This window comes from Lates calcarifer, linkage group LG4 (assembly GCF_001640805.2).
Source record: "Lates calcarifer isolate ASB-BC8 linkage group LG4, TLL_Latcal_v3, whole genome shotgun sequence".
In the NCBI taxonomy this organism is placed as follows: domain Eukaryota; kingdom Metazoa; phylum Chordata; class Actinopteri; family Centropomidae; genus Lates; species Lates calcarifer.
The window spans coordinates 927,568-942,158 of NC_066836.1; the positions used below are offsets into that span (position 1 = coordinate 927,568).

At 43.7% G+C, this 14,591-nt stretch overlaps 1 protein-coding gene across 6 annotated transcripts in view; it reads left to right on the top strand.

Moving 5' to 3' along the window:
• Positions 1 to 14,591, top strand: part of rasal2 (RAS protein activator like 2) — a 62,514-nt gene that overhangs the window by 31,296 nt on the left and 16,627 nt on the right. For 5 of the 6 annotated variants that reach the window (XM_018678978.2, XM_018678975.2, XM_018678976.2 and 2 more), the window contains 2 exons: positions 9,837 to 9,943; positions 14,380 to 14,492. In XM_018678978.2, the coding sequence (XP_018534494.1) occupies positions 9,837 to 9,943; positions 14,380 to 14,492 (220 nt within the window). Of the gene's footprint in view, positions 1 to 5,461; positions 5,487 to 9,836; positions 9,944 to 14,379; positions 14,493 to 14,591 lie in introns of all 6 variants that reach the window. The other variant, XM_018678979.2, reaches the window with a different exon arrangement.

Below are 14,591 nucleotides of genomic sequence, written 5' to 3' on the forward strand. Positions count from 1 at the left end.
ATCATTGTGTCCCGAACTGACTTAAGATTTCTCTCTGTTTGTCACACGAGTCTTTTGGCTGCAAACCCAAAGTACATGTTAGTGTTTTTTGGACGTCTGCGAGTCCTCTGAGCGTCCAGGACGCCATTGTTTAAAGTTAGAGGAGAGGAGTTGGAGCAGAGGTAAACTCTGACCTGACAGCAGCTCTCTTCAGCCTGATGCTGCAGAGATCACTCGTCTCCTCAGGCTCCCTCTCTCTGTCTAATTGAGGCTGTAAATGTGATTTCTCTCTCTGTCTCTGGAGCTTAATGAGAACAGTGTCCTTGTCGCGATGTGTTGAACTGATTTGCTCTGCAGCTGGATGACAGACTGACTCTGAATCAGCTATCAGCACTTTACTGGGTTTTTATTGAAAACATGACGACAGCAACAGCACAAAGTTTAATAAATGTAACTGTAAACATACAGCTTTTTATTAAAGAGGAAGATCCATCACTTTATATCAGTACCAGACTCCATTGACAAAAACAGGGATTTAACCAGGAGCTGCTGGAATACCACTGCCTCCATCTGTTAGTGTGTCTGTGTTACTGTGACTTTCAGTGGTGGAAGAAGTAATCAGATACTTTACTGCAGTAAAAGTACCACACAGTAACACAGACACACTAACAGATGGAGGCAGTGGTATTCCAGCAGCTCCTGGTTAAATCCCTGATTTTGTCAATGGAGTCTGGTAGAGATATATAGAGATGTTTCTCTTTAATAAAAAGCTCTGTCTCTGCAGGAATTCTATCCATAATGTCTGGTCCTGGTTCAGTCAAACTGGTGACAGTCTCAGTATTAATATTAATACATTCAGAGGAATGTGAAGCGGTGTGAGTGGAGGCGGCTGAAACACAGAGACGGGACGAGGCTCGGCGGCGGCGGCTGTGAACAGAACTGGTTTCATTATGTGAAAAGAAATTCTTTGAATATTTGTTGTGAAAGCTGATCTGTGTGTGTGTGTGTGTGTGTGTGTGTGTGTGTGTGCTGCAACAACACGACCTCAGTCTGCAGAGGAGGAGGAGGAGGACTGTTAATGTATGATGATTAAACAACAAACAACAAATACAGTGAGGTCAGAATGAGAGGGGAGGTGTGTGAGTTCAGTCCTGCTCCTGTACAGAAGGTTAAAGGTTAAAGGTGTTTCCACTGTGCTCACATTTCACTTTCTCCTTTTACCTTCGATTCTTTAAGTGTGTTTAACGTTGTCAGTGCTCAGTGTGAACTGGTAATGGAGTATTTTTTGTTGACAGTACTTCCCTGCTGTCGTGGTCGAACGTCTGCTCCCTCCTGTCGCTGTGGAGCAGTTGTTCCCTGAGTTTTGTCCTTCAGGAGACGATACAGCCTTAAAGTAATATCAGGATATTTCAGGGTGATTTGCGGTAACAATATTAAAGATGATTTCCAGCCACTCATCAGCAGCTACAGTCGATAAACTGGTTCTCATGTGACTTCTGAGTCTCGTCGTACTTGCATCTGTGGTTTTGCCAAATCGGTTGCGTTGCCACAGTTAGCTGAGACTGTGTCTCTCTGGAGGTCTGACCTCTCAGACGATGGTTGATGCTGCTGTGCTCTGTGCTACACTTTACAAATGGACCAACACGTCATCACGCTGCTGTATCACTGAAATCCTCATATGAAACTTTTTTTCTAAATTGTTACCAGTACAGAGTCCTGCAGGACTGATCCTCCAACCAGGAAGTCAGTTAGCATGTTAGCATGTTAGCTCTTCCTGTTGTCAGTGTGTTTCTGGTTAAATGTCTGAAATAAGGTCTGTGGTTTTAACACAAGCTCAAGACATTTTCAGGTTTTATTCTCCGACATAAAATGGGTCAGTAAATCCCCCACTCCTGATGTTTGAAGCTTTTACGTGTCTTAAAAAAGGCGGTTGCTAACGAGTGTCTAAATGAGACTACAGAGGTTGTCGGGGACGTTAACATGAAAACCCATCTACTCACCAGTCCACCTTTACAGCCTCGTTGTGTTTCTACTCACGCTCTTTCAAACTCTCACTAACTAAAGTCAGAGACATAAAAGACGTTTTCCAACACGTGTCCATGGTTGGTTTCGATTAATGCGTCATGAATTTACCGATGCAGAGAAACCTCAGTGAAACAGGGACAAAGTCAATGTTAGTTTAGTTTTACTCTGACTTTTCTTTCTCTCTTATTTTCTGATGAGGTGGTGAAGCTTTGGGAGAATGAACAAAGGCCTGATGAAAGAGAAAACAGATGAATATATTTGTGATCTGTCATGTGAACAGACTGAGTCTCTGCTGTGATCAGATCTGAGGTTAATGAGCGTGCGCCCTGTGATTTATGTGTTTGAGCTCAGCTGAACGAAGTTGTTGGAAAAGTTTTCTGGCTCTTCAGACTTTTGGATTTATTTGTTCTTATTGACAGCAGCTGAATCCACTGTGACCAGCTCCTGTTGTCAGTGAACTCATTCATGTTCAGACAGCTCTCACTGTTTGACTGTGACACTGAAGAAAACTTAAAAACAGGAGGATTCTGAATGAAGCTCTGCAGTGTCTTTTTTTGAGTTTTATTCTGAAAGGACATCAGAGATAATACATGCTCAGAAAGAGGAAGTCCCACTGAATCTATAAATGTGTACTTCAGGTGTGTGAGTTCAGGTGTGACTCTGTGAAAGAGCAGTGATGTTGTGGTGCAGGAGGTGGCAGTTTGGCCCTGAGGGTTTTTAAAGCGGCTCGGTTTCCCGTCAGGGAGTTGAACCGTCTCGGTTCAGGTGGAGGTGACGGAGCTCCACCCTGAGCAGCAGACAGGTGGATACAAAGGTTTCTTTGAGCACCAGATTACCTGTTAGGTGTCGGTGTTTCCGGTGCGTCAGGTATGTCCACTCACGGAGAGTTCAACGAGTGTCGGCCTCAAACATTCCCAGCATTCCTCACACTGCTTTCTGATGACATCACACCCTGCCTCGACCAGCCTGTAGAGGAGTCGTCAGGATCCTCCTCGGTGTTTTAAACCCCATCAGCTGACAGACTCTGACTGATGGATGAGTTTCTCCTCCTGCTGTCGTCAGGATGTGACGCCTGATAACGACCTCTCTGAGCTCCGACTCGGTTTATTTTTAGCTGCGTTTTTCTGTTTTTGTTTCCCTCGAGTTTTTCTGAGAAGTTCAGAAACTACAAACCCTCATGAGCCTTGTTTCCTGGTGGTCGGACACTTCGTTAACCGAGGACATGTCCAGGAATTAGTCTGAGCCGGTTGGTGCAGATGTTAACATTTGTTTAAAATATCCAATAATATATTAACTTGATTTACACCTGAACACATCATTTAAATCCCCGACAGCGTCACAGAGGTGTGAATAAACTCCGTTTCTAAATGACCTCTAACGTGTCTTCGTAACATTCAGATGGATTTCCATGAGTCAGCTGGACATTAACACCTTCAGCCGACGACTTTCTTACTGTTTCAAGTCACAGCACTTTATAACACAGATTTTTAACTTTTAACGAACCAAATATCTGACCATCCATTCTCTGGATCCTTAGAGAGTCTCCGGTCTGGATCCTGTCTGAGTCCCAGACTGTGAAGGTCACAGTTTCTCTGTCAGCAGAGACTCTGGTGAATTGATTGAGCCGAGCCGTGACTGAGCCTCCTCTAATCAATATCTCGTTAGCAGCAGCAGCAGCAGGAGGAGGGTAAAACCCTGAGAGGACTGATGATCACAGAGCAGACGGTTGTGGGTTTGATTCCCTGTGTGCCTCAATAGCTCAGCTGATAACTGACAAAAACACATACCTGATAAGAATATTTTGATAGATACAGCACTTTATTGATCTTGTCGGTGTTGAAACTTTGTGCTTCACCTGTTTGACCAGGAGGGGGCGACCTGCCTGTGGTTAAACATGACAGATCGTTTCTTATTAATTGACAGAAAAATGATCGGACAGTCGTTGAGGGGTGTAACGGTTCTGAAACCAAACATTAACCAACACACTAGATACCACTGAAACAACAAGACTGTGATTGGTCAGAGTCCTGCAGAGATGATTCTGTAGTCCAGCCCTGAAGTTAGCATCAGCCTGGTTCCCTCCACGCGTTTAATGTCGAGAATCAAACCTGAAAATGTCTTGAGCTTGTGTTAAAACCACAGACCTTATTTCAGACATTTAACCAGAAACACATTGAACAGGAAGTGCTAACATGCTAACATGCTAACTGACTTCCTGGTTTCATCTTCAGCTGTTTGAACTCATCACTTCAGACTGGGACTGGGTCATTTTAATCTTGTTTGTGTTGAACTCCTCCTCTTGAAGATGCAGTAACAACAGTGATAGAAACAGTTCAGTTACGGTTTAACGATACATCGATTCAACTAACACAACATATCACAATATAATCATCTGTACGACACGCCTTTATTTTGAAATTCCCCTGGCTCCTCCAGAGAAGAAGTGTGAAGATGTGTTGTACTTTGGATTATTATTATTATATATTATTAATTTCTACAAATATTTAGTTTGAGACTTTACACTTTATCCTGCTTTAAAGGTATAAACAGGACTTTAATGAGTGTGTAAAGCTCAATATATCAGACTGATCTGTTTTCATTAAAACAGGAAATTGCTCAGGAATAATATATATAATATTTACATCCTCAGTTACCAGCAGCTAAGTGTCTCAGCAGGGTTTAAAGTGAAGCTGATGAACAGGCAGGTCTGTTACAAACTAATGAGATAATATAATCACATAATGAAAATCATTGTTTGTTACAGCCCTGATGTGATGATGCTTGTTTGTTTGTGATTTGGCTGAACAACAACAACAACAACAACACACACACACACACACACACACACACACACACACAGTTAATAGCTGAAGCCCCCAGAGTTGTGTCCCACATCAGTCGACTGAGGGGAAACTTATTTAGTAATTATCCTCCGAGCACAGCGATAAATGCAGCTCCAGAGGAAGAGAAGAAGAGAGAGAGAGAGAGAGAGAGAGAGAGGGAGGGAGGCTGCAACTGAGCTGCTGCAGAGGGAGAGAGGGAGAGAGGGAGAGAGGAGCGTCTGCAGAGAGAGAAGAGGAGGAAGACACGAGAAAGGAGAGAAAACTGAAGATGCAGCTGGAGGGATTGATTGAATAAATGCGGTAAAACCTCAGTGCTCTGAGACAGAGAGAGAGAGAGGGGGAGGGAGGGAGGTAGAGTGAGGGTTAGAATTACTGCTGAGTGGAGAGAGAGGGAGAAGGGCAGAGATGGGAGAGGAGGGACCGTGAGGAGGAGGAGGAGGAGGAGGAGGAAGGATGCGGTGCTGAGGAGGGAGAGGCAGGTCGAGGGGGGGGACGCCGAAGTCGAGGATGTTCGCGGGACGAAGACGGACGTTTGCGGCTTAACCTCATTGGCTGACAGGTGGCGGCTGTTTCGGCCAATCCCGTCTGACTCTGTGTGTGTGTCCTCTCCTCAGATGATGGGGAACAGCTGCGATCGAGGTATCGTCTCCTCTCTCTCTCTCTCTCTCCCCCTCTCCCCCCCTCTCTGTGTTCCTGTCCATGTCATGTGACCGACCTGTCATACCTGGCTTCCTGCAGCATGTAGCCTCAACTTTGTCTCAGCGGCGAAAAGGAAAAGAGGAGTGTTGATGATGATGACCACCATCGCTCCTCTTTTTCCATTACTGGGTTGGAGGTGGTGGTGGGGGGGGTTGCATGAAAGTTTGTCCCCGGCTTCCTCGCAGCGCTGCCTGCATGCAGCGTGCATCCTCCTGCAGCGTGCATCCTCCTGCAGCTGGAACTCCAGCACAGCAAAAGACAAGAGAGGGCTGATAAACGCTGACTGCTGCTGCATGCTGCGTTCACTGACTGTGGCTCCGTCGCATTCGTTCACCGAGGCGAATGAACTTCCTGTTGCAGCCTGTGTGTTTTCATTACCATTTAAACATCCTGTGATCCGATGATGTCCTGACACAGTCTGAGTCACTGCTCGACGTTGGTTTAGCATCGATCTGAAAACTGTTGACTCTGTTAGATCGGGTGATAATTCGAGTACCAGCCGGCATGTTCAGCTGCCAGAATTGGACTGGAATGAATTGTTATCTGTGATTTATCTGCTGATAAACTTCAGTATGAACACAGTCGATTCACTGGCAGCTCTGTGTTCATGTTTAGTGTCTTTAAAAAGCTTGCTTACTGAGTTACCAGCTGTGTGTAGGCATCAGTTAGGAGTCTATAAATAGATTTATAAAACATCAGAAAACTGTGAAAAAGACCTGGTATAATCTCTCACAGCCCAAGGTCATGTATTCAGTTTATTAGTTTTATTCAAGCAACAGTTCAAACCTCAAACATGAGACAGAAAAACATCAAATCCTCTCGTTGAAGAAGCTGCAACCACAAAATGTTTGGTATTTTATTCTTGAGAAATGATTGAAACAATTAGCTGATTGATGAATTATCTGTATCAGATGATAAATGATCTGATCTGATCTTTGCTTTAACTCTGTGTTTACGCCTTAGATCTGAACACAGTGTGATCCAGTCTACCTCCAGAACTGGTTTACACTTTGTATTAAACAGGGTCTGAGGATCCGTCCGTTCAGTCCACACCAGCTCTGACCTCCTGTACCAGGACTACATGGTTCCTCTGAGACAGGGCCGGGTCCAAATTACATTCAGTCTAATCGTGTTTGGTTGGGTCGTGTTGTTCTGTCATTGGTGGAATAACTCCCACACATGAATGGCATAGAAGGACGGACTCATTAGACCCTCCTAGACTTTTTAATGTGTATTAGACTGAACATGTCAGCCTGTGATGATACGAATCGTTATTTCAAGGTGTTTGTGGCTGCAACTAAGAATTATTGTAATTATCAGTTAATCTGTTGTTTATTTTTGAGGTAAATTGTTCAGTCAGCTCTAAAAGTAACGTACATCCCAGGACCTCCGAGTCCAAAGTTTCAGATGTTTCAGATTTCTGGTCAACTCAAACCACAAATATATTCACTTTAATGTGAAATAAAACCGACAAAAGCAGGAAAACAATCAACATTAACACAATATCAACTCTGGCCAGCAGGGACGGGCATAATTAATCGATGAGCGATTATTTATTGTGAAGAATTTCAGTGACGTTGAGTTGTGTCTTAAAGCAATGTGATGATTTTCACTGCAGTGACCAGCAGGAGGCGCTGTTAACATTTAACAGGTTAAACTGAGCAGGCTTCGAGCTGCCGTGGAAATTTGAGAAGTTTGGTGTGGGAACATTTCTAGCTCAGAAATAAGGAAGCTCATTGTGAACATCACGATAGAGATTATAACTTTGTTTGTGTGTAAAAGCCTCTCAGTTATGTTGAGCGTCGTAGCCTTGGTTTGTTAATTTGTTCAGTTTGACTCCGAGCCTTGAAGCTTTGTGCTTTGTTGTTGGACTATCATTTCTTCTTGGAATAAAGATTTCATTGAGGAAAAAATCCCTATGGCCACTATACCAGTGCTCAGAGTTGGTGTGGAGGAAAGAGTTTGTTGAAATGGAAATCTGCTGAGTGAAGCAGACGTCTGAGACGCTCTGTAGTTTCTTTACTGCTGAGTCTGTTCTGTAGACAAAGAAAATGATCAAGTAAACAACATGGACAAAGCAACACATCAGCAGATACATCGTCAAACCTTCAACAGTAACGTTCGTGTCGATGCTTTACGGTAACATTACTTACACCCTCTGATTGAAATCATCTCCTCCAGTTAAACCAGTCCTCATGTGTCTGGGAGTTTTCGTCCTCTGGAGATCCTCTGTCACCACATGTAGGACTGCTGTCGTAGGTGAGGAGTTATTTTGAGCTTCCTGTCTGCGGTGGCACCGTCAGGAGCGTCCCAGCAGCTGTTAACGGACTCGTAGGTGGTTTTCAAGAGCTGGTTCACGAGCCGCTCAGGGCCCCCCGGAGACAAACTGCAGTGACCTGAGAGTCAGCTGGAGAGGAAGTAAGAGGGTCTAAAATTAGCTTCAAAATCGATGAAGCTGGACAAGAGCCAGAGGCGAGAGTGACTGACAGTGGGTTTCTGAGGCTTTTTACTGAGACCTGGAGGACTCACTGGTCTGGGTTTAAGGATCACAGATTTATAGACCTTTTACTGTTCTGATCATAAATGGAAATATTAACTGAAACACAGAAAGGCATGAGGAGAAACTGGTGGTTTTCCTGTTAGGCTCTGCTGGTCCTCTGGACCTGTTAGCATCAGGGCTAAAGATAGAAAAAGAAACCTAAACGCTAACACGACTAAAGTGAAAATAAATCTAGTAAAGACAAGACGTTGATGATGACTCCAAGGACTCCAAGTTGTGATGGTGTTTTACTATTTCCTGCAAATCATCGATCAGTTAATTGAAAATAATCTTTGAATTAATTGATAATAATAAAAATAATTGTTGTGGCACTAGTGGTTCAGCTTAAGCTTTGATGGATTTCGGCTCCATCAGTTTCCAGAGGTTGGGGTAAAAACCAGAACCCCTGGTCCCGGCAGGGTTCAGCGTCTTTGCTCAAGGGCACCTCAGCAAGGTAGAGGGTCGCTGATGGGGGGTTTGAACCAGTCTGTTTGTCCTTGACACATTTTTCTCTGTGACGTCTCAGACAGATAGACGGACAGAATGAAGTAAAAATAACCACAGCAGCACAGTAACAGCTCTTCCTCAGGTTTAATGAAATGAAGGAATATCTGATCCAGATGCAGCAGTTTGGCTCTTCTGTGTATTTTTAGCCACGTTTAGATAAACTCACAGAGGCTGTGGCTGCACAGATAAATTCATAATGGAAAAATATATTGTGGGTTTGTTTTTTCCTGAACAGGGAAATCTGGATTTTCCACAGCAGAAAGTTTAGGTAACCTGAGTTGTCTGTCTGGAAAATGTGTCTGGGATCATAAAATTTTCATTTTTCTTTATTTAAGCAGGTAAAAGTCTTAGTGATCTGGGAATAAAAACACAGAACAAGAACAAAGCTGAAGTTCATTCAAAGATCTGAACAAAGTCACTTCCACTTCTGTTAGTGGATCCACTAATTAGTTCATTAACCTCGCTGCATCATTACTTTTTAAAATCTGATGTTTGATTAAATAGATTAAATCTGTGAAGTCTGTCCTCACAACCAACGTAAATATTATCATTTTCCCTGTAAATTTATGTCTGTTTATCTTTGATTAGTAATAATTGGTATTTGCCCTGAAAAACACTAGTTCAGTCAGTTCACCCTTACTGCAGCTGTTCATCAGCCAGTTTCTTGTATATGCCTGGGTTCAGATGGTGTAGCTGCATTTTGCTCACTGCAGTGGACAAACCTCAAAAACAACATAGGCAGACAGTTAAAAACCTCAAAGATGGCCGACGAAATGTCAGGAATGTCACACACCTCAAGAAATCTGTCCAATCCTCCAGAGGAAGTAACGTCTAAGGAATAATATTGTTGCATTTCTCAAATATTGATTTTGGAGAAGCAGAAAATCACCTTTTATCTTGTGTCCATTACGGAGGACATGGTGTGTTACTGGTTATAATTTAGCCACAAATACAGTTCCTGTTATCTGCTGATGCTGAAGCTGATGAAGGTTTAATTACTGTACAAACATATTGATCTGTAAGTTTAAAACAGAAATCATATAAGTGATTGACTCCTTTGAAAAGCTCGTCGACATTTACTGTAAAACATGCAGCATCTGTCCTCTGTCCAGACGTCCTCCACTGTGTCTGACTGTCACCACCACGTCCTCCATCTGTCCGGTTCAGTCTGAAGCTCACAGGCTGATGATGATGATGATGATGATGATGATGATGATAACACTGTCTTCTCTCTTTCTTTGCAGAAGTGTCTTCGGAGCGATCTCCGAGGAGGAGGAGCATCTCTGGTCTGGGGAGTTCGGAGAAGAGCGTCACCGTCGACAATCCAAACTCGTCGCCTTTTAAAGTGCCGGTGAGTTTTCACAGATCCTGAAAAGACTGAAAGGATAAATTCCCAGAGCTGCTGAGACAGGTTTGAGGTGTTTCCGCCTTTTGTTTCAGATGCTCCGTCAGACTGTTTGCATTCAGGCTTTTGGTCATTCATAACTTCTCCCTGATGATCCGATGATGATTCTTGATGTGACTTTTCCTCAAGGACACCTTCCGTCCTCTTCTCTTTGTAGGGATATTATCCTGTTCTCCAGTCCCAGGAGAACCACCTCTCCAGTACCTACAATGTAAAATACAGTAACTGCTTTAAGCGTTAGAGTTTAGGGCAACATGGACTTCTTTTAGGTTCCTTGAAGACGTTTCACCTCTCATCCGAAAGGCTTCTTCAGTTCAAGACCAACATGACCTGGATGACTGAGAACCTACACACACATACAGTAACTGTCACAGTTTCTGAAGTTTGGCATCAACTTGGTGCAGAAGTACCGGTTCAGTTTTTGCTCTGTGTGTTTATTTGAAGCTCATAACGTCCAGTTACAGTTCGTCTTCAAGAAACCTAAAAGAAGTCCAGTTGACTTTAACTCTTCGACTCTCTGGTGTAAAGCGGCACAAAGCAAGCATCTTTGTTTCAGACTGATCCAGGAAATGTCTCCTCATGAGTTAGTACTGAGCAGGTGGATGTTGGGATGTTTGGTCAGTCGATGGAGGAAGCAGGAGAGGCGTTTGTAGTAGTTAAAGCTCCTGTTAGCGGTGGATGTTATATTTCATGTTTCAGACAGAAACACTGTCTGTGCATTTGCACTGAATTAGATTAAACCCAATGAAAGCAACACTCTATCTGTATGAATTGTCATGTAAACATCTTCATCAGATTATCAGAGCAGACTCATAATTCACTGAACCTCATTAACACATGATTGGATTACCGGCCTTTGACCATGTAGGGCTGTAACTGTACCTGACTGATTACTGCAGGTAATCAGAGTACAGCTGCATGTTCTATTACTTCTGCTGAGCGAGTCTCAGCTGAGCTATATTTAGCCGACAGACAGATGAAGCTCGTCTCGTATCTCTGCCGTCGTTTCATCTTCAGCTGTCAGGAGTCCAAACGTGACTCTGAAGTGTTGTGATGGATATTTAACAGTTTTCAGAGGTCAGCAACACCAACAGGCAAACACCATCTGCTGCCTCGTCAGTGTTGGACTGTGATGTGAAGCTGTGAGGGAGGAAAATACGGAGGAATGAAACTGTAGCTCGTGGAATTATGATGCTGATATTTTAGTTTTTGTTCTTTATGACGTGGAGCAGCTGAACTGATCCAGCTGTTAACCACTGAACACAGGCCTGAAAATAAAATGTTCACAGGTCTCGAACCTTTTTACTCTTTAAGTGAAGCCTTAGAGTCAAACGTCGTCCTCCTCCTCAGAGTCCTAACCGAGTCAGACATGAAACATGTTGATATGATTCAGTCTGACGTCCACCTCCTGAGGAAATCATTATCTCTGACGTCTGTCCACAATAAACCTCCAGAAATCCACTTAGAGAGAAAAGAGGCTGCAGAACTTCTGCTCCTGTTCCTTCCTCCTGTTTTTAATGGTGCATTACAGTCGTACTTGGAATTAGATTTACTAGTAGTAGTTTTAGTTTTAACTGGAACGCCCCCCAAAGTCGGATTTCCAACTTGGAAAGCTGAAGCAACTGGTGAGTTCCATTTACATCAGAAGTCGGAGGTCAGAACTGGGAGTGACGTCACCAACGAGTTAACGGCGTTCCAGGTGAGAAGTCGGAAAAACGTGGACACTCTCAGAGTCTTTATACACAACTTTAAAACAGATCTGCTCCACCTGAAGAACACCTCGGTTGTTAGCGTTAGATTTTAACGCAAACTCCGCAGAACGTTCTTAAAAAGTCGTTCACATTTAATTGTTCAAAAAAAACCTTAAGCCATGACCGTTACTTTCCGAGTTGGAAGTCTCTTTAGCTTTTTAAGAACGTTCTAAAGTGTTTGTATTAAAATCGAACGTTACCTGCTGAGCTGTTCTTCAGGTGGAGCAGATCTGTTTTGAAGTTTCCTGTGAGCGTCCATGTTTTTCTGACTTCTCTTTTCAGACTGGAATGAGGTCGAGTCGGAGGTGTCGTCACTCCCAGCTCTGACCTCTGATCTAAATGGAGCTCAGTTTTCTTCAGTATCACAGTTTCTCAGTGAACATCAGAGGATGCACTGACACCAGGAGCTGATCACAGCTGCTGTTAATGACACAGTTTGACCGAGTGTCGTCATAAATCGGCCGATTGTCGTCATTATGACAAATTATTATTGACCGCCTTTACCTGAGGTAAAGTAAACATCTGGAGATGGTTTTCCTGTCTAATTTATTTTCTAATGTAAATACCTGTAGTTGGTGATGATGGAAACTAAACACAGACTACAGTGTTTTTCTAAGGTTTTGTGCAGTAGCTGTAAAACCTCTGCAAGTTTAACTTTATGTGGGTGAACCATCACAGATGAGACGTCCTGTGTTGTCTGTTTGAGTCGGTGAAGGAATTTTTATTTTATGTGTTTGTGTCTCCTGCTGCCTGTGTTTCTACCTGCAGACACATTACACATTGGATGGAAAACCTATTTGCATTTGACCAGTCAGAACATTTGATTTGAGGCAGCGTTTGCATAAGGTCTTAACAGACAGACGGACAGACAGAGAGCAGTCTGCAGTGTGGAGGCTAAAAAATGACTCCTGTTTATCACTTCTACTCTTGTCTCTAAATATCAGTACCAGACTCCATTGACAAAAACAGTGATTTAACGAGGAGCTGCTGGAATAGCACTGCCTCCATCTGTTAGTGTGTCTGTGTTACTCAGTGGAGTCTGGTAGTGATATGAAGCGATGTTTCTGGTTAAACTCTGTAGATACACCCAAAAACATGGAGAATAAGGCTCATTACAGAGTCTCAGAGCTGTATTTTTAGTTTCAGTCAGACTTCACACTTCTTCATACAGTAAACACAGGCAGAGAGCATGCTGGGAGTTGGTGCAGCCTCAGAAGAGTCAGTCCTCTGACCTGGAGCGGTGATCGCTCTGTTCATTGATCCCCCCGGAGACCAATAATCCTGATCAATAGCTGTGATGGAGGTGTGTGTTCCTCCCTCTGCACAGTCAGTCTCTGGCAGGATGGATACGTTAATGGGAGCCAATGAGCCTGAAGGGAGTTTGTGGAGGAGGACAGGAGGGTGAGGCGGGTGAGGAGGGAGGCGAGGGATGCGTTTGAGGATATTAATATCTCAGGAAATGAGGCCGCTCGCTTCCTCCGCTCTGCACGGGAGCTTTTATCGTCACAGAGGATCTGATAGGTGAAGGGTTTGATCAGTTTGATCAGTTTCATCAGAATCAGCTGAGTCATGTGATCACCCAGGCCCAGGCCCAGGCTGTGTGGTGTGTTTGGTCGTATTGATCGGTCAGCTCAGAGGAATGACTCATCATTGTAAAACATATCGGTGTTTGACCTGAAGGAGGCGCCGTGATCGAGACACCTGCACTGATCAGACTGGTGACCTGGATGGACACATCGATTAATTGGTTCATCCATTAATTAGAATCTGTTTTGACTGATCGTCTTCTGGTTCCAGTTTCTCTGTTATGACGATATGGAAGATGAATATTTTTGGACTCTTGGTCGGACAAAACAAGACGTTTAAACATTAGATTTTTCACAATTTTCTGACATTTTACAAACTTACACTGACATCTGATATATATCTAATTTATATATCTATAGATATCTATAGATATATCTGTTCATCACTGCTGCCATTCAAGAACCTGGAACCATCAAAGTTTTTATTATTTTTGCTTGAAAAATTACTTAAACGATTAACTGATCATCAGGAGAAAGGATTCTCCTTTGCTTTCTATCTGATTGTTGAAGCTGACTGAAAGTCCCACAGTAACACACACAGTAACTAACAGATGGAGCAGTGGTATTCCAGCAGCTCCTGTGTTCTGCTCAGTAAAATTCCTGTTTTTGTCAATGGAGTCTGGTACTGATACGTAACAATGCTTATGGTCAGATTTTTTTTCCAGGTTGAATCCTGGTATTTTTAGTGACCCCCCCCACCTGTAGTGCAGTCTAACAGGCAGCTTTCCATTTCATTTCCTCAGTGAAAGCTCTGACATACTGCTGAGGATGTAATGTCAGTGAATGTCAGTTCGAGGTCTCGGTGCAGTAGTTATTTCCTCCTCCTCCTCAGTGCTCAGTATCAGACTGAAGGATGGTCAGACTGCTGACTTTACATTCCTACAGACAGGAGGAAGAGGAGTCGGCCTTCTGCAGCTCCTCCTCTTCCTCCTTCACCTTCTCCTCCACCTCAAGGTGAAGCAGCGAGGTGTGAACTGAGCGTTGAAACTCAGCCTCCTGACACGTCTCTGATCCTGAGCTTCTGTCCTGTGTTTCTGTCTCTCAGGGGTTTTTCAGTAAACGTCTCAAAGGCTCCATCAAGAGGACGAAGAGTCAGACCAAACTGGACCGAAACACCAGCTTCAGACTGCCCTCGCTCCGGCCCGCTGAACCCGACAGGTAACTCCCCTCATCCACCTCAAGTTCTTTAGATAACGCCCTGACCTCTGACCTCTGACCTCTGACCATCTGATCGCAGCATCGCTGTTGAACCTTTTA